Below are 27,500 nucleotides of genomic sequence, written 5' to 3'. Positions count from 1 at the left end.
CAGATTTACATTTTTGCCACTTCTGATGCATGTGCAAAGTTTCATGAGTTTTCAAGCATGTTTAGTCCCTCAAAAATGTGATTCATTTGGGGGGAAATGGAGAATCAGTGTCGGAAATTCATGTAGATTAGTTGAGTGTATCGTTTTTGGGCTTGTGTAAATGTGACTTTCACGCCATACTCAACTTCCCTATTCTGTGGATCAACAGCTAGAGAGTGAGAGAAATAGTTCGAGATGGATGTTGCCATCTTCCTCCTGTAAAGAGGAAGTTTGAAGTGCGGTGAGATGGACTGAGGTGAGGCTCACGTTCAAGAGAAAGTGAGTTCATCAGCAGCTTCAGTTTGCTGGATTCGATTATTCAGACGGATGGACGAGATCTGCTGCTCTGTAAGATCAGTGTTATGTCTTGTGTTTTCAAAGAGGAAGAGAGATCGAGTTTCATATGAGTCTGAAATGATACGTGGCTGCTTTAAAAGCTGCTGTAATATGTAATGAGTCGTCATTTGGAAATGTGTACCAAAAGTATTTTCTGAGTCTGATTGTTTTAAAGTCTTATACTATAAATATCAGGTGTGGTTTAGATTGATTTGTCAAAACTGAGAATCTGAGAAGCTTTATGAATGTGTAATACTGACTCATTTCAGAGAAGTACAGCTGCTGTTAAGTTGTTCTACTATATATCTTTAATGGTTAACGTGTGTGAGAACATTGCTTCACCTTCTCTTTCAGCTCTCACCTGACTTCACCTGCATTACTCATGATGCCAATGGTTGGCAGGTGAATCAGGTGAGATTATAAAACACTTCTTTCTCTGTTCTGATCTCTCTATTAAGACTGTCGATTTAACATGCTAATTTGGTAAGCATTGATGCGGGGTGCTGGGTATCTCGGCGAGTATTGACGCTGACTAACTCCAGTCAGGTCTCCTTAGCAACCAAATTGGCCCGGTTGCTAGGGAGGGTAGAGTCACATGGGGTAACCTCCTCGTGGTCGCTATAATGTGGTTCTCGCTCTCGGTGGGGCGTGTGATGAGTGACTCCAGTCAGGTCTCCTTAGCAACCAAATTGGCCCGGTTGCTAGGAGGGTAGAGTCACATGGGGTAACCTCCTCGTGGTCGCTATAATGTGGTTCTCGCTCTCGGTGGGGCGTGTGATGAGTGACTCCAGTCAGGTCTCCTTAGCAACCAAATTGGCCCGGTTGCTAGGGAGGGTAGAGTCACATGGGGTAACCTCCTCGTGGTGGTGATTAGTGGTTCTCTCAATGGGGCGTGTGGTGAGTTGTGTGTGGATCGTGGAGAGTAGCATGAGTCTCCACATGCTGTGAGTCTCTGCGGTGTCATGCACAACGAGTCACGTGATAAGATGCGCGGATTGGCGGTTTGTCTGTTTGTGTCTCTGAGGGATCTGTCTGTCTCTCTGAGGGTTCTATCTGTTTGTATGTCTTTGTGAGGGTTCTGTCTGTCTGTCTGAGGGTTCTATCTGTTTCTCTGTCTGTCTGTCTGAGGGTTCTGTCTGTCTGTCTGATGGTTCTATCTGTCTGTCTGTCTGAGGGTTCTATCTGTTTGTGTGTTTGTCTGTCTGTGTCTCTGAGGGATCTGTCTGTTTGTATGTCTTTGTGAGGGATCTGTCTGTCTGTCTGAGGGTTCTATCTATCTGTCTGTCTGTCTGAGGGTTCTGTCTCTCTGAAGGATCTGTCTGTCTGTCTGAGGGTTCTGTCTCTCTGTATGTTTTTGTGAGGGATCTGTCTGTCTGTTCCCCTGAGGGATTTGTCTGTCTGTCTGTCTGTCTGAGGGATCTGTCTGCCTGTCTGAGGGTTCTATCTATCTGTCTGTCTGTGTGAGGGTTCTGTCTGTCTGTCTGAGGGTCCTGTCTCTCTGAAGGATCTGTGTGTCTGTCTGAGGGTTCTGTCTCTCTGAAGGATCTGTCTGTCTGTCTGAGGGTTCTGTCTCTCTGAAGGATCTGTCTGTCTGTCTGAGGGTTCTGTCTATCTGTCTGTCTATCTGAGGGTTCTGTCTCTCTGAAGGATCTGTGTGTCTCTCTGAGGGTTCTGCCTCTCTGAAGGATCTGTCTGTCTGTCTGAGGGTTCTGTCTCTCTGAAGGATCTGTCTGTCTGTCTGAGGGTTCTATCTATCTGTCTGTCTGTCTGTCTGAGGGTTCTGTCTCTCTGTCTGTCTGAGGGTTCTGTCTCTCTGAAGGATCTGTCTGTCTGTCTGTCTGATGGTTCTGTCTCTCTGAAGGATCTGTCTGTCTGTCTGAGGGTTCTGTCTCTCTGAAGGATCTGTCTGTCTGTCTGAGGGTTCTGTCTCTCTGAAGGATCTGTGTGTCTGTCTGAGGGTTCTATCTGTCTGTCTGTCTGAGGGTTCTGTCTCTGTCTGTCTGTCTCTCTGAAGGATCTGTCTGTCTGTCTGAGGGTTCTGTCTCTCTGAAGGATCTGTGTGTCTGTCTGAAGGATCTGTCTGTCTGTCTGTCTGAGGGTTCTATCTGTCTGTCTGAGGGTTCTTTCTATCTGTCTGTCTGTCTGTCTGAGGCTTCTGTCTCTCTGAAGGATCTGTCTGTCTGTCTGTCTGAGGGTTCTATCTGTCTGTCTGTCTGAGGGTTCTGTCTCTCTGTCTGTCTGTCTCTCTGAAGGATCTGTCTGTCTGTCTGAGGGTTCTGTCTCTCTGAAGGATCTGTCTGTCTGTCTGAGGGATCTGTCTATCTGTCTGTCTGTCTGAGGCTTCTGTCTCTCTGAAGGATCTGTCTGTCTGTCTGAGGGTTCTGTCTATCTGTCTGTCTGAGGGTTCTGTCTATCTGTCTGTCTGTCTCTCTGAAGGATCTGTCTGTCTGTCTGTCTGAGGGTTCTATCTGTCTGTCTGAGGCTTCTGTCTCTCTGAAGGATCTGTCTGTCTGTCTGAGGGTTCTGCAGTTTTGGGCAGTGTTTGTCAGTATGCAGTGTAATCTGCAGCATGTGTCTGCGTGCTCGTGTGCTTCTGCTGCAGGCCTCACTGGGACTTTCAGTCTGTCGTTTAAGCTGCTGTTGACCAATACTGCTGTAAACAAGTTTGCTAATTGAGTTGAGTGGTTGGAGACTAAACAAAATAAACAGAATGTAATTAAATGTAATCAAATGTAAAGTGATTGGACTGAATCTAATGTAATTGGATTGAAACTGAGAGAATCCGATGCGTTTACTTCTTCCTGTAGAGTATGCAGCACGCGGTGTCGTCTGACGCTCTCAGCTCGAGCGAGGATGCTCATCACAGGAACTGCGCTCCAGCAGGGGGCGTGTCCCACGTGAATCACTCCTACCCCACGTTTCTGCCATCACAAACTCAGAGAACATCTACAAACGACAAGGTTAAGATGACACGTTCACGCTCACAATCGCACATAGTTGAGGTCTCGTGCATTCACTTTTTTAATCATGGAAAACAGGATTTCTCTTGCTCTTTTAATGTATAAGAGTTTAATTCACTATATAAACAAGCCGTTTCACAACCATAAGCTCATTAACATATGACTGCCTACATTTACCAATAACAGTGCAAAATAGTCATGAATAATAACTCCGTTTTGACTGATTTGGTGCAAGAAGCCTTTCACCGAAATAATATGCAACATTTTACAAAACCTTATGTGGAATGTGGTGCCTTTAACTTAATCATTTCCCCGTTTCTTTGCCTTTTTGTAGTCGGATTACAGGGTAGTTGTCGAACCCTCGTCATCTGACAGCTCGCCGGACATTGAAGGAGTCACACCGGTGAGACACAAATACACATAAATACACACAAACACACACTCATATACACACAAACACAAACAAACACACACTCATATACACACAAACACACACTCATACACACACAAACACACACTCATATACACACAAACACACACTCATACAAACACAAACACACACTCATATACACACAAACACACACTCATACACACACAAACACACACTCATATACACACAAACACACACTCATATACACACAAACACACACTCATACACACACAAACACACACTCATATACACACAAACACACACTCATACACACACAAACAAACACAAACACACACTCATATACACACAAACACACACTCATACACACACAAACACACACTCATATACACACAAACACACACTCATACACACACAAACACACACTCATATACACACAAACACAAACAAACACAAACACACACTCATATACACACAAACACACACTCATACACACACAAACACACACTCATATACACACAAACACACACTCATACACACACAAACAAACACAAACACACACTCATATACACACAAACACACACTCATACACACACAAACACACACTCATATACACACAAACACACACTCATACACACACAAACACACACTCATATACACACAAACACAAACACACACTCATATACACAAAAACACAAACACACACTCATATACACACAAACACAAACACACACTCATATACACACAAACACACACTCATACACACACAAACACACACTCATATACACACAAACACACACTCATATACACACAAACACAAACACACACTCATATACACACAAACACACACTCATACACACACAAACACACACTCATACACACACAAACACACACTCATATACACACAAACAAACACTCATACACACACAAACACACACTCATATACACACAAACACAAACACACACTCATATACACACAAACACACACTCATATACACACAAACACACACTCATACACACACAAACACACACTCATATACACACAAACACACACTCATATACACACAAACACACACTAATATACACACAAACACACACTCATATACACACAAACACACACTCATATACACACAAACACACACTCATACACACACAAAAACACTCATGTACACACAAACACACACTCATACACACACAAACACACACTCATACACACAAACACACACTCATACACACACAAACACACACTCATGTACACACAAACACACACTCATACACACACAAAAACACTCATGTACACACAAACACACACTCATACACACACAAACACACACTCATACACACAAACACACACTCATACACACACAAACACACACTCATATACACACAAACACACACTCATACACACACAAAAACACTCATGTACACACAAACACACACTCATATACACACAAACACACACTCATATACACACAAACACAAACACACACTAATATACACACAAAAACACACTCATATACACACAAACACACACTCATACACACACAAACACACACTCATACACACAAAAACACTCATATACACACAAACACACACTCATACACACACAAACACACACTCATACACACACAAAAACACTCATATACACACAAACACACACTCATGTACACACAAACACACACTCATGTACACACAAACACACACTCATATACACACAAACACACACTCATATACACACAAACACACACTCATACACACACAAACACACACTCATATACACACAAACACACACTCATACACACACAAACACACACTCATGTACACACAAACACACACTCATACACACACAAAAACACTCATGTACACACAAACACACACTCATATACACACAAACACACACTCATATACACACAAACACACACTCATATACACACAAACACACACTCATACACACACAAACACACACTCATATACACACAAACACACGCATATACACACAAACACGAACAAACACACACTCATATACTCATGTACACACAAACACACACTCATACACACTCATATACACACAAACACAAACAAACACACACTCATATACTCATGTACACACAAACACACACTCATACACACTCATATACACACAAACACAAACAAACACACACTCATATACTCATGTACACACAAACACACACTCATACACACTCATATACACACAAACACAAACAAACACACACTCATATACTCATGTACACACAAACACACACTCATACACACTCATATACACACAAACACAAACAAACACACACTCATATACTCATGTACACACAAACACACACACAAACACACACTCATACACACACAAACACAAACAAACACTCATATACACACAAACACAAACAAACACTCATATACACACAAACACACACTCATATATCCACAAACACACACTCATATATACACAAACACAAACAAACACTCATATACACACAAACAAACACTCATATACACACAAACACACACTCATATACACACAAACACACACTCATATATACACAAACACAAACAAACACTCATATACACACAAACAAACACTCATATACACACAAACACACACTCATATACACACAAACACACACTCATATACACACAAACACACACTCATATACACACAAACACACACTCATATACACACAAACACACACTCATATATACACAAACACAAACAAACACTCATACACACACAAACAAACACTCATATACACACAAACACACACTCATATATACACAAACACAAACAAACACTCATACACACACAAACAAACACTCATATACACACAAACACACACTCATATACACACAAACACACACTCATATACACACAAACACACACTCATATACACACAAGCACACACTCATATACACACAAACACACACTCACACACACACAAACACACACTCATATACACACAAACAAACACTCATATACACACAAACAAACACTCATATACACACAAACACACACTCATATACACACAAGCACACACTCATATACACACAAGCACACACTCATATACACACAAACACACACTCACACACACACAAACACACACTCACACACACACAAACACACACTCATATACACACAAACAAACACTCATACACACACAAACAAACACTCATATACACACAAACACACACTCATATATACACAAACACAAACAAACACTCATACACACACAAACAAACACTCATATACACACAAACACACACTCATATACACACAAACACACACTCATATACACACAAACACACACTCATATACACACAAACACACACTCATATACACACAAACACACACTCACACACACACAAACACACACTCATATACACACAAACAAACACTCATATACACACAAACACACACTCATATACACACAAACACACACTCATACACACACAAACACACACTCATACACACACAAACACACACTCATATACACACAAACACACACTCATATACACACAAACATTTAATACAGTGGTTTGGCGACAGCAGTTGTGGCATAATGAGAATTACCACAAAAACTTTCGACTCGTTCCTCCTTTTCTTTATAAGAGCACAAATGTGTGTTTCAGTGAGACACTTATAATGCAAGTCAATGGGGTTTAATCTGTTACAGCAGTACAGACACAAGACATAAACAATATGTGTGTTAATATGATTTTACTGTCATTAAATCACTTATTAACCACATCTGTGGAAAGATATTGACAATTTTACAACTTTGTTGCCATGACGATGTAACACCGTAAACCCTTAAAACCCTAAAACGATGATTTAATCAACTGTACAGATCAAATCATACACAACTTATAACAGAAAAATAAATCCAAGTGCTTTTATAAAATTATAAGCTTCACATTTCTACCTTTTTAAAACGTAAAAACAATTGGCCCCATTGACTTCCATTGTAAGCGCCTCACTGGGACCTCCATTTTTGCTTTTTTTTAAAGAAAAGGAGGGACGAGTCAGGTTTATTGTTTTTAACGAACAATGGCAGACAGGGGGAGTGTTCAGAACGTTCTGTTTGAAATTACACACTTCAGCTTTAACTAGTTAAAGGGACAGTTCACCCAAACATGAACATTCAGTCATTGTTTACTCACCCCAGTGTTGTTCTAACTCATTATGACTTTCTGTCTCGTTCTGAACACAAAGGGAGAAATTGTGATAAATGTTGTGCTCAGTGATGTCATACAATGGCAGTTTATGGTGACCACCTCTTCAAGCTTCAAAAGAACACAAAAGTATCATTCAGAAGTCTAATTAATTATTCATGAGCTCATGATTGATATGAAAGTATACAATAAGATTTGATGAGAAACTGAAATATAATGTATTATTGAGTGTAAATGTTCACTGACCGTTGATCTCCTGTGTGTGTTTATGATAGGACACGAGAGCAACGGTTCACGCAGACCCCTCACGACATTGGGGCGTTCAAGCGAAAACTAGTTTTGTTTATCTAAAAACAGCGACAGTGACAACAGAACACAACACAACTGCACACAAAACAGAGAACAGAACTTACTAAACATGTCCGAAGAGTTTGTAATCAAAGAATTGATGCATTTCTATGCCCAGCCTTATTATTATTTTTAACAGAGTACTCTGAAATCAAACCGAAGCATAGAGGAGGCTACCGTGTCCTAACCTGACGGCAAACGACACACAATAAAAGGGATATTTTCTATGTTAATCAGAGTTTTTGTCCTAACCAGAAGTGACGAGTGACGGTACATTCTATCGATCACTTGTTTTCTATTTTCAGCATTGCGTGGGTTACTGCGTCTGCTGTAAACTGGCGCCGGTCCAAAAACTCTCCATAAAAATAAGGCTGGGCATAGAAATGCATCAATTCTTTGATTACAAACTCTTCAGACATGTTTATTAAGTTCTGTTCTCTGTTTTGTGTGCAGTTGTGTTGTGTTCTGTTGTCACTGTCGCTGTTTATAGATAAACAAGACGAGTTTTCGCTTGAACGCCCCAATGTCGCGAGGGGTCTGCGTGAACCGTTGCTCTCGTGTCCTATCATGAACACACACAGATCAACGGTCAGTGAACATTTACACTCAATAACACATTATATTTCAGTTTCTCATCAAATCTTATCGTATGCTTTCATAACAATCATGAGTCTCATGAATAATTAATTAGACTTCTGAATGATACTTTTGTGTTCTTTTGAAGCTTGACGAGGTGTCACCATAAACTGCCATTGTATGACATCACTGAGCACAACATTTATCACAATTTCTCACTTTGTGTTCAGAGAAAGAAATAAAGACATATAGGGTTATAACAACACAGGGGTGAATAAACAATGACTGAATTTACATTTTTAGGTGAACTGTCCCTTTAACTAGCAAAACATTGTCAGTCAAACAGCAATGCTGCTAAGTTTTGTTGGTTACCACCAGCTGGACCAGAACCAAACCAGGACTAACCGGCATGTTAATTCAAGCTGGTGTAAACTGGTTTTTCAGCAGGGTTAAACACATAAACACTGTTTCAGTTTGAGTCTAAACTAGTTCTGATGATGTCATTCTAAACCTGTTTCCACTGAAAACTCGTGCTGGTTTCATGCTGGCTGACAGGAGCTAGAAAAGGCCGGTTTACTCCACAAAACCAAGATAGCAGAAGGAGGCAGGAAACTAAGGTGAGATTATCTGCCACCACACAAACACCTCTTGACCTGAGCGCACAAATGCATTCATGCAATCAAACGAGTCGGTTTAGATCAAGGGCGAAATTGGGCCTGCGTTGCAAAGAAATCTGATTTAAAATCAGTATTTCTGCATTTGGTTTCCAGTCAAAATATCTAAACATTCTTAAAGCAAGATGCTTTTACTTGAGAAGCAAAATTGTGTGAAATAATTGTTTTTAGGGAATAAAGTTTATTTTTCTTACCCATTTAGCCATTTGTTTTTCTTGTTTTAAGCATAAACTTTAACATATTGCTAGGTTTATACTTAATACACACATGAAAGATAAAACATATGTCTGAAAACGACAAAATACCGATTAAGAAAATGATTACTGAAGTGTTGACTCAGCGCAAATATGCATCGAGTATGCAAGCGTGACTTCCTGTGACAGTGTGTTTTTTACTGTCAGAAATGGCAAGCGATGTCGTTAATGCAAATTAAACTGGCATGATGCCAGTGGTCTTATTCTGATTTTGCATGTTCTACAAACTACATTGTGAAGTGTGTGTAGCGGACTCCTGTACTTACTGTAAATGTGTTAAATGGGTGTAAATGTGTCATCACTGAGGCGTTGTAGAGTGATCGTTAGATGTATGCTGCTGTTTAATGTTTAAATTAAATCTTGCAGATTTATTTACATGTTTGAGTTGGAGAGGATCTGATAAACAATTGATCAATTAACATGAATGTTTGTGTGTTTACAGGAAAAACTGGAACCTGTCATGGGTTGTTTTGGTGGGAAACAGTCTTGTTTTCTTTAAGGACCCCAAAAGCCAGAATTCTGAAAGCTGGGTGAGACGAACACACGATATCACAATCAATTCACCAGGAAGGACTTTTGCTGCCTTTACATGCTATCACAATTATCCTACTACTCATTTCTGAAATCGTAATTACGAGTACATCGTGTTTAAGTGTTTTGTTGAGAGAAGAGGAAACATGGAGGACGGCAGTTTCAATCTTGCATATTTCTCTTATTTTGACAGCGTATTACATGTCTTAATGGAATGTTATTGTCAACTACAAGCTATTTGTCTCTGTGTAAAAAATTTACAACGTGCATTAAATGGTTGTGGATGTTCGTAAATGTATGCGACCGAAACAGCGAGCGTTAACAAGTTATCTGAATTTGAAAAAATTTATAAAACCTGTCATTGAATACAGAAACCATTCTGTCATCCGCTATGTTGAAAGTAAACTATTGTGAGGCCATGCAAAACTATTTGCGAGGGAACGCAAACTATTGTGAGGCCATGCAAAACTATTGTGAGGCCATGCAAAACTATTGTGAGGCCATGCAAAACTATTGTGAGGCCATGCAAAACTATTGTGAGGCCATGCTAATCTAATTGCGAGGGAACGCAAACTATTGTGAGGCCATGCTAATCTAATTGCGAGGGAACGCAAACTATTGTGAGGCCATGCTAAACTAATTGCGAGGGAACGCAAACTATTGTGAGGCCATGCAAAACTAATTGCGAGGGAACGCAAACTATTGTGAGGCCATGCTAATCTAATTGCGAGGGAACGCAAACTATTGTGAGGCCATGCTAATCTAATTGCGAGGGAACGCAAACTATTGTGAGGCCATGCTAATCTAATTGCGAGGGAACGCAAACTATTGTGAGGCCATGCTAATCTAATTGCGAGGGAACGCAAACTATTGTGAGGCCATGCTAAACTAATTACGAGGAACGCAAACTATTGTGAGGTCATGCTAATCTAATTGCGAGGAACATAAACTATTGTGAGGCCATGCTAAACTAATTGCGAGGGAACGCAAACTATTGTGAGGCCATGCTAATCTAATTGCGAGGGAACGCAAACTATTGTGAGGCCATGCTAATCTAATTGCGAGGGAACGCAAACTATTGTGAGGCCATGCTAATCTAATTGCGAGGGAACGCAAACTATTGTGAGGTCATGCTAATCTAATTGCGAGGGAACGCAAACTATTGTGAGGTCATGCTAATCTAATTGCGAGGGAACGCAAACTATTGTGAGGTCATGCTAATCTAATTGCGAGGGAACGCAAACTATTGTGAGGCCATGCTAATCTAATTGCGAGGGAACGCAAACTATTGTGAGGTCATGCTAATCTAATTGCGAGGGAACGCAAACTATTGTGAGGCCATGCTAATCTAATTGCGAGGGAACGCAAACTATTGTGAGGCCATGCTAATCTAATTGCGAGGGAACGCAAACTATTGTGAGGTCATGCTAATCTAATTGCGAGGGAACGCAAACTATTGTGAGGCCATGCTAAACTAATTGCGAGGGAACGCAAACTATTGGGTTAGTCTTTAGACATTATTATTAACTTTATATATAAACAATAGACATCTATGAAATGTTCTCATTTAGATCATTCAGACATGCAGTATTTACTTATAAATGTTTATATTAGCAATGTAAATGTGTGTGTCTGCAGAAACCAGGTCACAGTCGTCCAGAGAGCAGTGTGGATCTGAGAGGAGCTCAGCTGCTGTGGGCCAATGATCTCTCCAGCAGAAAGAACGTCTTTAAGGTGAGAAATCAGAGAGAGAGAAAAACGATACAAGTGTGTATGTGTAGAAAGAGATGTTAATTTGTCTGCAACACTTAGTTCCTCAGAAACTTCCTCTATTATAAATGTAAAAGATGACACGACATTGAACATAACAAAAGTTCATATGTGTGTTTAGCTCAGGACAGTGACAGGAAATGAGTTTTTGCTGCAGTCAGAAATGGACTCTCTCATCAGAGAATGGTACAGAACCATCCAGAACGTGATTGACAGACTGGTGAGTCTGAAACACAGACACAAAATAAACATGAACCATCCAACACCTAATCGTGTGTGTGGCCTGAGAACAAATCGCCCAAAGTCCATTCTCTGACCGTCTGATGTCGCACACAAAAATGGCAAACGCTGAAATAGCCACTTCTAATCTCATTGGCTGGTGCTACACAATAATCATATTTTTGTCTTGTTTTCCTGTAAAAATATCTAAATATTCTTAAAACAAGATACATTTACTTATTTAATAAGCATAATTATGCAAGATATTGTGTTTTGTTTGCAGAGAAATGTGACAAACTTTAGCAACGTTTATGCTTATAACATGAAAAGTCGATTTGCCAATAGGGTAAGAAGAGAAAACTCGATTTAAAGAGTAAACAAGTTTAATTTTACGACCCCATTGGCAAATAGTTTCGTCTTGTTTTAAGGATAATCCGCACCAAATTTTGCGAGATTTCTCTAAAAAACAAGACCTAAAATCAAATGCCATTTTTTGCTTCTCAAGTCATTTTTTCTTGCTTTATGGATGTTTATTTTTACTAGGAAATGAGACAGAAATACTCAGTAACAAAGTGACATTTTTGCAGTGTGGAAATGATAATAACGTTTTGTTTATAAGGTACCAGATACAATGAGCACATTGTTACGTTTTATTTTTCTGCTAAATAATCTGTTCAAATTCTGATCACATTTACGCTCCGTTTTCTCGCCATCGGTCTCGGACGACATCATTTGAAATAAGCATGACGTTATTACCAAGCCAGCCTTACGGCGTTAGTGTTGTATCGACTATTTCAGATAACTCCACCCCTAAATTGCATAATTAAATAGAATGAACTGTGATTGGTCGCTTTACATGTCAGTCAAACAGTCTCAGTGGGCGGTTCTTAAACAGAATAAGCGGTAAAGTGGACCAGAATTTATGCTGATAGTCAAGTCCAGTGACTAGTTTTTCTTCAGTTGTGCTCATCGTAGCAGTCTGGGAACTTGTCAACACGACTTTGTTTCCAAGTGGACTATAAACAAAGTTATAAATCAATCAGATTGAAGGTTTAGTTTTGAGAATGTTCTTGCCATTTTTGAGTTAATCAGATGGCCAATGGATGTGCCACCTGAGACACTTAGTCTCTTTAGTAATGTGTGTGTGTGTGCGCGTGTGTGTGTGTGTGTGTGTGTGTGTGTGTGTGTGTGTGTGTGTGTGTGTGTTAGGACAAAGAGAACCCTCTAGATAACGTGTTGCTGTATTCTCTGAGGAGAGCGGGATCAGTGGAGATGTTGGACCAAAGTGGAGATGAAGATGAAAATCGTGGAGGATTCAAAGCGTCACGTAAGACGGGAGTTTCAAACTGGGGAAAATGTTTACATTTTAAGAGTGAAATCTACATTTCGAAGTGTTTATCTGTCCTTCCTCACAAACGTAGGCCTACATACTTTATATACATGAAAAAACGATTTGCCAATAGGGTAAGAAGAGAAAACTCGATTTAAAGAGTAAACAAGTTTATTTTTACGTTACGTACTGTTTATATATACAGTACATGTGCAATAATTATTATATATTTGGTAACACTTTATAATAACGTTCCATTTGTTAACATTAGTTAACGCTCTATGAACTAACATGAACAATTGCATTTTTATTATGTAAAATTAACTAAGATTAATAAATGCTGTAAAAATGTATGGTTCATTGTTTGTTCATGATACCACATACACTCACCTAAAGGATTATTAGGAACACCTGTTCAATTTCTCATTAATGCAATTATCTAATCAACCAATCACATGGCAGTTGCTTCAATGCATTTAGGGGTGTGGTCCTGGTCAAGACAATCTCCTGAACTCCAAACTGAATGTCAGAATGGGAAAGAAAGGTGATTTAAGCAATTTTGAGCGTGGCATGGTTGTTGGTGCCAGACGGGCCGGTCTGAGTATTTCACAATCTGCTCAGTTACTGGGATTTTCACGCACAACCATTTCTAGGGTTTACAAAGAATGGTGTGAAAAGGAAAAACATCCAGTATGCGGCAGTCCTGTGGGCTGAAAATGCCTTGTTGATGCTAGAGGTCAGAGGAGAATGGGCCGACTGATTCAAGCTGATAGAAGAGCAACTTTGCCTGAAATAACCACTCGTTACAACCGAGGTGTGCAGCAAAGCATTTGTGAAGCCACAACACGCACAACCTTGAGGCGGATGGGCTACAACAGCAGAAGACCCCACCGGGTACCACTCATCTCCACTACAAATAGGAAAAAGAGGCTACAATTTGCAAGAGCTCACCAAAATTGGACAGTTGAAGACTGGAAAAATGTTGCCTGGTCTGATGAGTCTCGATTTCTGTTGAGACATTCAGATGGTAGAGCCAGAATTTGGCGTAAACAGAATGAGAACATGGATCCATCATGCCTTGTTACCACTGTGCAGGCTGGTGATGGTGGTGTAATGGTGTGGGGGATGTTTTCTTGGCACACTTTAGGCCCCTTAGTGCCAATTGGGCATCGTTTAAATGCCACGGCCTACCTGAGCATTGTTTCTGACCATGTCCATCCCTTTATGGCCACCATGTACCCATCCTCTGATGGCTACTTCCAGCAGGATAATGCACCATGTCACAAAGCTCGAATCATTTCAAATTGGTTTCTTGAACATGACAATGAGTTCACTGTACTAAAATGGCCCCCACAGTCACCAGATCTCAACCCAATAGAGCATCTTTGGGATGTGGTGGAACGGGAGCTTCGTGCCCTGGATGTGCATCCCACAAATCTCCATCAACTGCAAGATGCTATCCTATCAATATGGGCCAACATTTCTAAAGAATGCTTTCAGCACCTTGTTGAATCAATGCCACGTAGAATTAAGGCAGTTCTGAAGGTGAAAGGGGGTCAAACACAGTATTAGTATGTGTTCCTAATAATCCTTTAGGTGAGTGTATATGTATATATATATATATATATGTGTTTGTATGTGTATACATACAGTATCTCGCAAAAGTAAGCACACCCCTCACATTTTTGTAAATATTTGATTATATCTTTTCATGTGACAACACTGAAGAAACGAAACTTTGCTACAATGTAAAGTAGTGAGTGTACAGCTTGTATAACAGTGTACATTTGCTGTCCCCTCAAAATAACTCAACACACAGCCATTAATGTCTAAACCGCTGGCAACTAAAGTGAGTACACCCCTAAGTGAAAATGTCCAAATTGGGCCCAAAGTGTCAATATTTTGTGTGGCCACCATTATTCTCCAGCACTGCTTAAACCCTCTTGGGCACGGAGTTCACCAGAGCTTCACAGGTGGCCACTTTTGTGAGATACTGTACATATATATATATATATATGTGTGTGTGTGTGTATGTATGTATGTGTATTTATGTATATGTGTATGTATAAAAATACAAAATAAGTATAAAAATAATTCGTTTTGACTTTAGTACAATTACAACTAAAAGCCAATAGTTTTTTTTTTAATAATTTTTGGACACAAAATGTCTAATATCACAACATATGTTTGTATATATGTTGTGTATTTCTAAGAAGTTCTTAATCAAGTCATTTTTATTTGTATTTCTCTTTTCACAACACACATCTTTTCAAAGCTGCTTTACAGAAAATGAAGCTAATATAAGTAATATCTGTAATGTCACAGTCATCATTGTGAAATGTGATAAAAACTTGATTATAAGTTGTGTCTTAAGAAAAAAAAAAGAAAATATTATTATATTTGGACACCCAGTGAGCAAGCTAAAAGTTAAAGTGTTGCAAAAGTGAATTAATCTGCACTTTTTAGCTTCCTCGCTAGTTTATGGCTATATATATATATATATATATTAGTGCTCTCAGTTGAATAAAATCATTTTTATTTCATATTTTGAAAGTGCTGAAATTTGGCACTAAATAGACTATACTTTTCTTGTCCAAATTAATTTATATCCATCTTAGGAAAGAAAGAAAAGCGATATGTAACAATATAATCCACACGCACTATGTCTCCACGGTAACACGCTCAACAAGTCACGTGATAAGTAGAGCTGTCAATCAATTAGATTTTTTTAATCGCGATTAGTCGCATCTTTTTTGTAGTTAATCGCGATTAATCGCAGATTTTAAAAGTGCTGAAATTTGACACTGTATGTATGTACTTCTTTTCAAAAAGTTTTTATTTTATCTTAGGAAAGAAAACTAAATGTTTATGTACAATATGTATTAATATAATGCGTTATTAACATTCTCCAAACAAAAGTCTTCCGCAGTATAAAGATAGAAATGCACTAAAAATCACCAATTCAATTCAAATTAAACGTTTCCCAAAGTCAAAGTGTGAGTTTGACTAATTGACAGAACTATTCGCCACATACAGTATGTTGCATATTTATTGCAATGTGCATTAAATCTCTTAATCTCTCGTCCTCCACAATATTAATCTGCTGGTCGACTGTGACTTTCCTACAGCAATCGTGAAGCTGCGTTCATGATTCAGCGTCAGAGCGCTAACGTCGAGTTATAGACACAAATGTATCATTCTGTGTTTTGGTGATATTTAAGATTTTGTGTGTTTTTGTGCTAACCATAACCCCTAACCCTAACCCCTGACCCTTAACCCTGACCTAACCCAACCCCTGACCCCTAACCCCCAACCCCTAACCCAACCCCTGACCCCTGACCCCTAACCCCTGACCCCTAACCCCCTAACCCCTGACCCACCCTAACCCAACCCCTAACCCTAACCCCTAACCCCTAACCCTAACCATGTGTATATATAATATATGTATGTTTATGGCACTATATATAATGTAATATAATATAATATAAAGCTGATTTAGAACAATATTTATTGTGAAAGTATTATGATTTTGAATAGAACTGAAAATTATTTTTTAATATTGGGTTAAAACCTATAGGGTAGACCAGGGGTGCCCAATACTTCGATCGCGATCTACCAGTCGATCGCAAAGGCAATGCTGGTAGATCACACAAAATTAGTTTCTGTCTGTCTTGCACTTGACTAGTAAATATTGACCAGGCGAGGTTTGTTTATTCAGTTGCCATGACAAGTACGGTAGACAATTTGCAGCTGTTCTCAGAAGTCCTTGGAAGGCGCGTATGCATAAACCTAGTTGTCATGGCAACTGAATAAACAAAACCTCGCCTGGTCAGTATTTACTCGTCATCAGAATAAGGTAAATGCCCTGACTATTGTAATCTATTGTGCTGTAGGTGTGTTGGGTTTAGTGTTAAAACTGAATGATATCAACATTGAACATTATTATATATTTCTTTATTAATTAGAAGATTAATTCCATGTAGGGATACATGCAGTAGTCCCAACAAGCATTTTCTTATTTTAAATGAAACTGTGTTTTTTTTAAGTTGGTAGATCTTATTGAGTTGCTCATTGAAAAGTAGATCATCACACAAAAAAGTGTGGGTACCCCTGGGGTAGACAAAAGATATGCCGTAAATGTAATACTTAATGTAAATATTTTCCAAAATATATTTAAAAAGTTGCAATGTTTATCGCAATGACAACTAAAAGATATTTTTTTGTTTTTGTACACATCATTTTTTTTTCTAATACCACGCTTGCTATTATTCACACACAATATAAATGGGTCTGCATACATTATATACTTGCTTTTATATTTTCATCATGTTTAGGGGTCCTAAACGTCAAAAAGTTTGAAAACCGCCAGCGTAAGTGTTAGTGTTTCAAAAGCTGGTGGGCTGGCAACCTAGATGGCATTTTGGGGATTTTTCAAATGTTTAAATATGCCCATGATAACCAAACATGCTGTCTAGGTATTCATCTGACTTGCTTATGAAATAGTTTTCTTCACACACAGACATGTTTGTGCTCTTTGCGTCCGCAGTCCCTCGCTCCATTTCAAACTTGGAGAACTCCGAACACAAGCGTGTGAAGAGCCGTTTGAAGCAGTTGATCCTCAGGAGACCTCCACTGCAGACGCTTCAGGAGAAAGGACTCATTAAAGGTGAACAACACGCTAAAACACCAAGAGATATTCTACAGACCTTGATCAGGGTTGATGCCGTGTTTCATTTGATGTAAATGAAAATTAAAGTCGTATCCGAATGGCATCTGAACGGTCGTGTGTGGTTGTGGTTGTAGATCAGGTGTTTGGTTGCGGTTTGGAGCTGCTGTGTGAGAGAGAGAAAAACACAGTTCCACAGTTTGTCAGGAAGTGCACAGAGGCCGTGGAGAGGAGAGGCACGTTTACTCGTTTTACTCATTTACACATTTCTCTCTTTACCCCAATTTCTGCTGCTAGAAATGTGTGTTATTTTCAGGGTTGGAGACGGACGGTATTTACAGAGTGAGCGGGAATCTTGCGGTCATTCAGAAACTTCGCTTCGCTGTCGATCATGGTGAGAGAGATCAATATATCACTTCCTGCAGAAAATAATAATATAATAATGACATAATACATTAATAATAATAATACAAAATAAGTGCAATTTTAAGGCTTAGAATCTGGACTTTAAATGGTAAATGTTCTGCACTTATATAGCGCTTTACACTGTGACTCATTCACACATACACAAACACACAAACACACACTCACACTCTCACACACACACACTCTCACACACACACAAACAAACACACACACTCACACACACACACACACACACAAACACACACACAAACACACACTCACACTCTCACACACACACACTCTCACACACACACAAACAAACACACACACTCTCACACACACACACACACACAAACACACACACACACAAACACACACACACACACACACACACACACAACACACACTCTCACACACACACACACACACACACACACTCTCACACACACACACACACACACACTCACACACACACACACACACACTCTCACACACACAAACACACACACACACACAAATACACACTCTCACACACACAAACACACATTCTCACACACACAAACTCACACACACACTCTCAAACACACAAACACACACTCTCACACACACTCTCACACACACAAACACACACACTCACACACAAGCGCACACACACACACTCTCACACACACAAACACACAAAAACCCACACTCTCACACACACACAAACACACACTCTCTCTCACACACACACACAAACACACACACAAACACACACACAAACACACACAGAAACACACACTGTCACACACTCACACTCACACACACACACTGTCACACACTCACACTCACACACACACTCACACACACTCACACACACACATTCAGATGCCAATGGTGGCAGAGCTGCATGTAAGGTGCTAGACTGCCATTGGGAGCAACTTGAGGTTCAGTGTCTTGCCCAAGGACACTTCGGCATGTGGAGTCATGTGGGCCGGGAATCGAACCGCCAACCCTGCGATTAGCATCCGACCCGCTCTACCACCCGAGCCACAGCCGCTGCACTTTACAAAACAGCTGATCGTATCAACTCTTTAATAATGCATTTTAATTAGCGAATTAATTAGCATTTTTGTTTAAAGATGGCACCTCGGATGGCTGCTTCGGTGTGGAGCTCTCTCGCGTTTTTGCTACTTTTGTTTGTTTGTCGTGTTTTTTGTATCAGTTTCACCAGAGATACCTAATACATTTTTGCCGTTGTTTGATTATTCTGCCGTTGTATTAGACATCTTATTTGCGGTCCTAAAAGAGGCACGCGAGGGAAGCGATCCGGCGCGCTTGTGATGCTTCGTCAACGCGGCCTTAGGACTCCGCTGCCGAGTATTCACCTGTCGAATGTCCGCTCCCTCGCCAACAAAATGGACGAACTGATTCTGCTCTTTCAAACCAATAAGGATATTTCTAACGCCGCTGTTCTGTGTATCACGGACACGTGGCTGAATGAAGCCATCCCGGACAGCGGGTTACATCTGACGGGCTTCCCGCTGTTCAGAGCGGATCGTCGGGTTATTGGGGAAAACGAGAGGAGGTGGAATGGTGGTGATGCTTTCACATCAACGAAAGTTGGTGTCTAGATGTAACAGCGTTGAAGAAGATGCGCTGTCCTAATTTAGAAGCGCTCTTTATCAACATTAAGCCCTTCTACTCGCCGCAGGAGTTTTCCTCGTTTATTCTGGTGAGTGTTTATATCCCGCCACAAGCGTGTGTGAGCGCTGACACGAATTAACAACACCCGGACTTTCTTATCATTATTCTGGGATGTTTTAATAAAGCTAACCTCACCTGTGAATTGTCAAAATACAAACAACACATCACATGCCCCACCAGAGACAGAAATACTTTGGATCACTGCTACACCGCTGTAAAGGATGCATATCGGATGCATATCACGTGCAGCTTTAAGAATCTCTGATCACTGTCTGTTTCATCTTCTCCCGACCTACAAGCAGAAACTAAAATCAGCTAAACCTGTAATAAAGACTGTAAAAAGATGAATGGGTTTTACTGCAGGTTTGAAAGGCCCGGTCTCACACCCCTCCCCCTCTCTGACGTTCACTTCACACACACCACATCCCCCCCTCCTGCTACTCAATCTGCACTTGTGATCTGAAGATGTGTGCCGGGTCTTCCAGAAACAATAGACAAAGGAAAGCACAGGGCCCAGATGGTGTTTCACCCACTTGTCTAAAATCATGTGCTGACCAGCTAGCCCCCATCTTCACATTGATCTTCAATAGATCACTGGAGCAGTGTGAAGTTCTCTACTGCTTCAAGCGCTCCACCACCATTCCGGTCCCCCACAAAACCCTTAATGACTCACGGGGCTGTCGCTATCACGTCTGTGATCATGAAGTCGTTTGTGAGACTGGTTTTGGCTGACTTAAAGGACATCACTGGACCCCCAACAGGTTTGTGGATGATGCTGTCAATATGGGACCTGGGACTTATTCTACGATCCTATTTGTGGATTTCAGTTCAGCCTTCAATACCATTATGCCTGAACTTCTCTCAACCAAACTGACCCAGCTGTCAATGCCCAGCCCAATTTGCCAATGGATCACCAGCTTTCTGACAGTGAGACTGGGGAAACTCTCGTCCGGGACCCTCACTATTAGCACTATTCTCCACTGCTCTTCGCCCTGTACACGAATGACTGAACTGCGAATGTCCCCTCTGTCAACGACACCACGGTCAACAGTCTCATCCGCAACCTTGAGCTGAAACAGTGGAGATGATAGCGGACACACACAAACACAACATAATATAACATAATATCAATTGAAATATTCCTCAAAGAGTGTACATGGAAAGATGATGCTCAAAAGGGTGTTCAACACACATCGTGTTTGTGTGTGTGTGTTTCTGTGAGTTGTGTTTGTTGTGTGTTTGTTGTGGGTGTGTGTGCGGTGTGTGTGCGTTTTTTGTGTGTGTGTGTGGTGTGTAGTGTGTGTTTTTTGTATGTTACATGCCTGTGTGTTGTGAGCGTGTCTGTGTGTTGTGGTGTTTGTGTGTGTATTGTGTTGTGTGTTTTGTGTTGTTTCTGTGTGTTGAGTGTGTGTGTATTGTGTATGTGTGTTGTGTACGTGCGGTGCAGTGTGTGTGTTTGTTTGTGTTGTTTCTGTGTGTTGAGTGTGTATGTGCAGTGTTGTGTGTGTAGTGTGTGTGTTTTTTGTGTTGTTTCTGTGTGTTTTGTGTTGTGTGTTTGTGAGTTGTGTGTATTGTGTATGTGTGTTGTGTATGTGCAGTGTGTTTTGTGTGTGTAGTGTGTGTTATGTTGTTTCTGTGTGTTTTGTGTTGTGTGTGTGTATGTGCAGTGATGTGTGTGTGTGTGTATTGTATGTGTGTTTGTATTGTTTCTGTGTGTGTGTGTGTGTATGTGCAGTGATGTGTGTGTAGTGTGTGTTGTGTTGTTTCTGTGTGTGTATGTGCAGTGATGTGTGTGTGTGTGTGTAGTGTATGTGTGTTTGTATTGTTTCTGTGTGTGTGTGTGTGCAGTGATGTGTGTGTGTGTGTGTGTGTGTGTGTAGTGTATGTGTGTTTGTATTGTTTCTGTTTGTGTGTGTGTATGTGCAGTGATGTGTGTGTGTGTAGTGTATGTGTGTTTGTATTGTTTCTGTGTGTGTGTGTGTGTGTATGTGCAGTGATGTGTGTGTGTGTGTAGTGTATGTGTGTTTGTATTGTTTCTGTTTGTGTGTGTGTATGTGCAGTGATGTGTGTGTGTGTGTGTGTAGTGTATGTGTGTTTGTATTGTTTCTGTTTGTGTGTGTGTATGTGCAGTGATGTGTGTGTGTGTAGTGTATGTGTGTTTGTATTGTTTCTGTGTGTGTGTGTGTGTGTATGTGCAGTGATGTGTGTGTTGTAGTGTATGTGTGTGTGTGTTGTTTCGTGTGTGTGTGTGTGTGTGTGTATATGTGCAGTGATGTGTGTGTGTAGTGTATGTGTGTTGTGTTGTTTCTGTGTGTGTGTGTATGTGCAGTGATGTGTGTGTGTGTGTGTGTAGTGTATGTGTGTTGTGTTGTTTCTGTGTGTGTGTGTGTGTGTGTGTATGTGCAGTGATGTGTGTGTGTGTAGTGTATGTGTGTTTGTATTGTTTCTGTGTGTGTGTGTGTGTATGTGCAGTGATGTGTGTGTGTGTAGTGTATGTGTGTTTGTATTGTTTCTGTGTGTGTGTGTGTGTGTGTATGTGCAGTGATGTGTGTGTAGTGTATGTGTGTTGTGTTGTTTCTGTGTGTGTGTGTGTGTGTGTGTGTATGTGCAGTGATGTGTGTGTAGTGTATGTGTGTTTGTATTGTTTCTGTGTGTGTGTGTGTATGTGCAGTGATGTGTGTGTGTGTAGTGTATGTGTGTTTGTATTGTTTCTGTGTGTGTGTGTGTGTGTGTATGTGCAGTGATGTGTGTGTAGTGTATGTGTGTTGTGTTGTTTCTGTGTGTGTGTGTGTGTGTGCAGTGATGTGTGTGTAGTGTATGTGTGTTTGTATTGTTTCTGTGTGTGTGTGTGTGTGTGTGTATGTGCAGTGATGTGTGTGTAGTGTATGTGTGTTGTGTTGTTTCTGTGTGTGTGTGTATGTGCAGTGATGTGTGTGTGTGTAGTGTATGTGTGTTGTGTTGTTTCTGTGTGTGTGTGTGTGTGTATGTGCAGTGATGTGTGTGTGTGTAGTGTATGTGTGTTGTGTTGTTTCTGTGTGTGTGTGTGTGTGCAGTGATGTGTGTGTATGTGTGTTGTGTTGTTTCTGTGTGTGTGTGTGTGTGTGTATGTGCAGTGATGTGTGTGTGTGTAGTGTATGTGTGTTTGTATTGTTTCTGTGTGTGTGTGTGTGTATGTGCAGTGATGTGTGTGTGTGTAGTGTATGTGTGTTTGTATTGTTTCTGTGTGTGTGTGTGTATGTGCAGTGATGTGTGTGTAGTGTGTGTTGTGTTGTTTCTGTGTGTGTGTGTGTGTGTGTATGTGCAGTGATGTGATGTGTGTGTGTAGTGTATGTGTGTTTGTATTGTTTCTGTGTGTGTGTGTGTGTGTGTGTATGTGCAGTGATGTGTGTGTAGTGTGTGTTGTGTTGTTTCTGTGTGTGTGTGTGTGTGTGTGTGTATATGTGCAGTGATGTGTGTGTGTGTAGTGTATGTGTGTTTGTATTGTTTCTGTGTGTTTTGTGTTGTGTGTGTCTTTGTGTATTATGTGTGTGTGTGTGTGTGTGTGTGTGTGTGTGTGTGTGTGTGTGTGTGAATAAGTGTGGGTGTCTTGTGTGTGTCATCTTAAGGATTGTGATGCTCCTGAACACACTCATTTACAACGGCCGGTCATTTTTGACCGATAACACAACAAGTGTGACAAAGTGAAATAAAACCAATACAATGAAAATACTTGAAGTTAGTTTTGTGTTTTCAGAGACCATATATGCACATCAAGGAATCATATGAACACAACATAAAGGTTAATTCATGATCCTGGTCTTATTATGCACAACTTATTAGAATGTATTAATTCTTACTATTTATTATAAGAAATAAAATGTTTGTTTTTCTCATTAAGGTCATTATTATTAACCAATAACATCATAATCTGCTTTTCACAATCCAATTAAATCATGATGGATGAAAGATGTCTCGCCCAACATTATTTCCTGCTAAATATTCACTTCTGATCATGTGTGATGTCATGATGATGTCATGATGAGGTCATGATGAGGTCATGATGAGGTCATGATGAGGTCATGGTCTGTAACTCTTGTCCGTTCTTCCAGAGCGAGCGATCACCACAGACGGCCGATATCTCTTCCCAGAGGATTTAGTTCAAGGTAGTTTCCAGTAAAGCAGCATGTGCACTTTTACACTGATCTGACATCAGTTTATCTCTGTTATATAACAGGAATTATAATCCTGGTGTGACATCAGACTGCTTCAGTGCTCATTGAGTTCTCGCTGTATTCTCCGTGTCTTTCTCACTTCTGCCACTTTTCACTTGATGTTATGATGCGTGAAATCTGTGATGCGCTTGATTCTCTGATCAGCCAACGGACACTTCATCTCATGTTAGTTTTAAGGATGTTTAGATATTGTCCTGGTAAACAGTGCTGCAAAAATGCATGTTATTGTCTTGTTTTAAGGTATAAATATTTAAAGATCCTTAAAACAACATCAATTTACTTGAGAAGCAAAACGACATCAATTTAACAACGTTTCTGCGTCTCACTAGATGCCAATTAAACAATCAAACCCAAAATTGAAGCGTAAACCGTCAAAAACATACTTATAAATATTAATATATAAATGTATTTTTACTGGAAAATAAGGGGAAAATTTGTCTTTATTTTTTATTATTATAATTGTTTTTGCAGCTCTCAAATGTATATTAATTCATAATATATTTATTTAAATTCTAAAAATTTAATTATAAAGTTGGTAATATTTTACATTATAGTTCAAAATAAAATACAATAATATTTTTATAAATAATAAATGCATTAGATAAAAAATTAATGATGAATATAATAATGATTTTAATATTTGAATCATTTATTTTAATATTTTAATATGTCATAATACTTATTTTTATAAATATAAATATTAATATATAAATGTATTTTTACTGGAAAATAAGGGAAAATTTTGTCATAATAATTATTTCTATAATAATTCAGAATATTTATCAACATTTTCTTCATCATTCATAAATATTTATATAGCATTAACAACATTAACATTTATTAATCCGTCAAATCTTTTTCATTTTTGTCTCATTTTCCAGTAAAAATATCTAAAGAGCTTTAAAACAAGAAAAAATGACGAGATATCAAGTTTTGTTCTCAGAGAAATCTCATCATATTTGGGGCAGTTTATGCCTAAAATAAATAAATAAATAAACATAAATAAATAAACTCGTTTTCCCTTTAAATCAAGTTATTTTTATTCTTGTTATACGCAGAAACTTTCCTTCATCTTGTCAGATTTCTCTAAAAAAAACTATAAAAAAATGATCACGTCGTTTTGCTTCTCAAGTAAGTTGTTTGTTTACATTATTTAAATTAACTATTGCTAACCTATTTAAAGTGTTATATAATCTTTAACTGTGTGCAGAAGTGATGTCATTTCATAAGTGTCCTATGCAAATTCACTAACAGACGCTTCACCTTCTCTTGACCTTTGACCTTTGACCTACTTCTTTCCGACTGCAGCTTGTGTGTTGTGCAGCGTTTGTACACAAATGGTTTCTGAGAGTGTTTATCTGTTTGTATCCTGTGGTCAGAGCGCTTGGATCTGGATGATCCGCAGTGGGAGGACGTTCACGTCATCACTGGGGCGCTGAAGCTGTTCTTCAGGGAATTACCCGAACCACTCGTCCCGTACGGATTCTTCCACGACATCGTCGAGACCGTCAGTAAGTGACATCAGAACAGGAGAGACATCGGTGAAGTGTTTCATGCTGTTGTTAAAAGACGTTTCTATGAATGTGTGTCTTCTAGAAATACCCGATTACCTGGATCAGGTGGACCGACTGAAGCTGCTGGTCATCAGTATGCCGCCGCCAAACCACGACACCTTGAGACACGTGATACGACACCTGAAACGGTACCGACACTGAAACAATGTTTGTTTATTGAATATGAAATGGTCACTAGATGTCGCTGTCTGTCCTCGTTACAAACATCATTTAACACGGGATGGGAGGAAATAACAACCATGAAAAAGATACTAAACATATATATATATATATATTACATTCAATCTGTTTTTTGCTGTATTTAATAGACATTACACATTCATATCATACTTTACTTTTTAGTTTTTCATTATTTGGTGTTTGTTGCACACTGAAGAATTGACCATAAGCTTCATAAAAATTAAATGTATGTAATTATTTTAAATAAATTATTGTTTTTTGACATCGTTGTTCTTAGTCACAACTTTATTATAAATTCAAATTTATACATTTTTAATAAAAAATAAATTTCATCATAAAAATATTTATATTAAAATGTATGTAAAATGTTAAAAATAGTAATCAAACTTAAAAAAATGCAATACAATTTATAATTTAATACAATTATATATTTTAATAAAAATGTATTAAAAATATATATTACAAAATTGTAAATGTATGAATAAAAATATTAATCTAAAGTAACTAAAATGAATGCGATTTTATAATTTTATATAATTGTATCATAAATTACAATTTATAATAAAATTCAACATTTTTATAAAAAATACATAATACAAATATTAATATAAAAATCTGTAAATAAAAATAGTAATCAAAAGTTAAAAAATGCATTAAAATGTATTATTTAATATAATTGTATTATAGATAAAAATAAAATTATATTTTAATAAAACATACATAATAAAAATATTAATCAAAAGTAACTAAAATTAATACAATTTTAGAATTTAATATAATTGTATTATGAATTACAATTTATAATATAATTCAATATTTAAATAAAAATATTAATATTAAAATCTTTTAAATAAAAATTTTAATCAAAAGTATTAAATAATAATTAAAATTTATATTTTTATTTGATTATAAATTTAAATGTATAATAAAATGATAAATTGTAATAAATATTTGTGATGTTTATTCAAAAGAGTCATTTGTTTGGGAATTGGGAGACACTGACAAGAGTGTTTTAGTGCTTTTTCCCATCTGCATTAACGGAAGTCATTTAAATAATTTGGATCGCCTGTCTGTCTATCTGCCTGTCTGCCTGTCTTGTCTGCCTGCCTGTCTGTCTGTCTGCCTGTCTGTCTGTCTGCCTGCCTGTCTGTCAGTCTGCCTGCCTGTCTGTCTT

The 27,500-nt window shown here is 38.9% G+C and overlaps 1 protein-coding gene across 2 annotated transcripts in view; it reads left to right on the top strand.

The window, feature by feature from the left end:
• The window catches only part of arhgap9 (Rho GTPase activating protein 9), a 64,633-nt gene that overhangs the window by 35,334 nt on the left and 1,799 nt on the right, over nucleotides 1-27,500 (top strand). Inside the window, exons 5-18 of one of the 2 annotated variants that reach the window (XM_052129605.1) lie at nucleotides 730-786; nucleotides 3,183-3,335; nucleotides 3,670-3,738; nucleotides 9,382-9,443; nucleotides 10,197-10,284; nucleotides 11,924-12,019; nucleotides 12,177-12,275; nucleotides 13,484-13,601; nucleotides 18,151-18,270; nucleotides 18,408-18,506; nucleotides 18,587-18,664; nucleotides 24,450-24,503; nucleotides 25,952-26,083; nucleotides 26,169-26,274. In XM_052129605.1, coding sequence (XP_051985565.1) covers nucleotides 730-786; nucleotides 3,183-3,335; nucleotides 3,670-3,738; nucleotides 9,382-9,443; nucleotides 10,197-10,284; nucleotides 11,924-12,019; nucleotides 12,177-12,275; nucleotides 13,484-13,601; nucleotides 18,151-18,270; nucleotides 18,408-18,506; nucleotides 18,587-18,664; nucleotides 24,450-24,503; nucleotides 25,952-26,083; nucleotides 26,169-26,274 — 1,331 coding nt within the window. The remainder of the gene's footprint in view (nucleotides 1-729; nucleotides 787-3,182; nucleotides 3,336-3,669; nucleotides 3,739-9,381; nucleotides 9,444-10,196; nucleotides 10,285-11,923; nucleotides 12,020-12,176; nucleotides 12,276-13,483; nucleotides 13,602-18,150; nucleotides 18,271-18,407; nucleotides 18,507-18,586; nucleotides 18,665-24,449; nucleotides 24,504-25,951; nucleotides 26,084-26,168; nucleotides 26,275-27,500) is intronic. The other variant, XM_052129607.1, reaches the window with a different exon arrangement.

Source organism: Xyrauchen texanus, chromosome 7 (assembly GCF_025860055.1).
Source record: "Xyrauchen texanus isolate HMW12.3.18 chromosome 7, RBS_HiC_50CHRs, whole genome shotgun sequence".
Taxonomy (NCBI): Eukaryota; Metazoa; Chordata; class Actinopteri; order Cypriniformes; family Catostomidae; genus Xyrauchen; species Xyrauchen texanus.
This window is presented reverse-complemented; position numbering and strand designations above follow the sequence as displayed.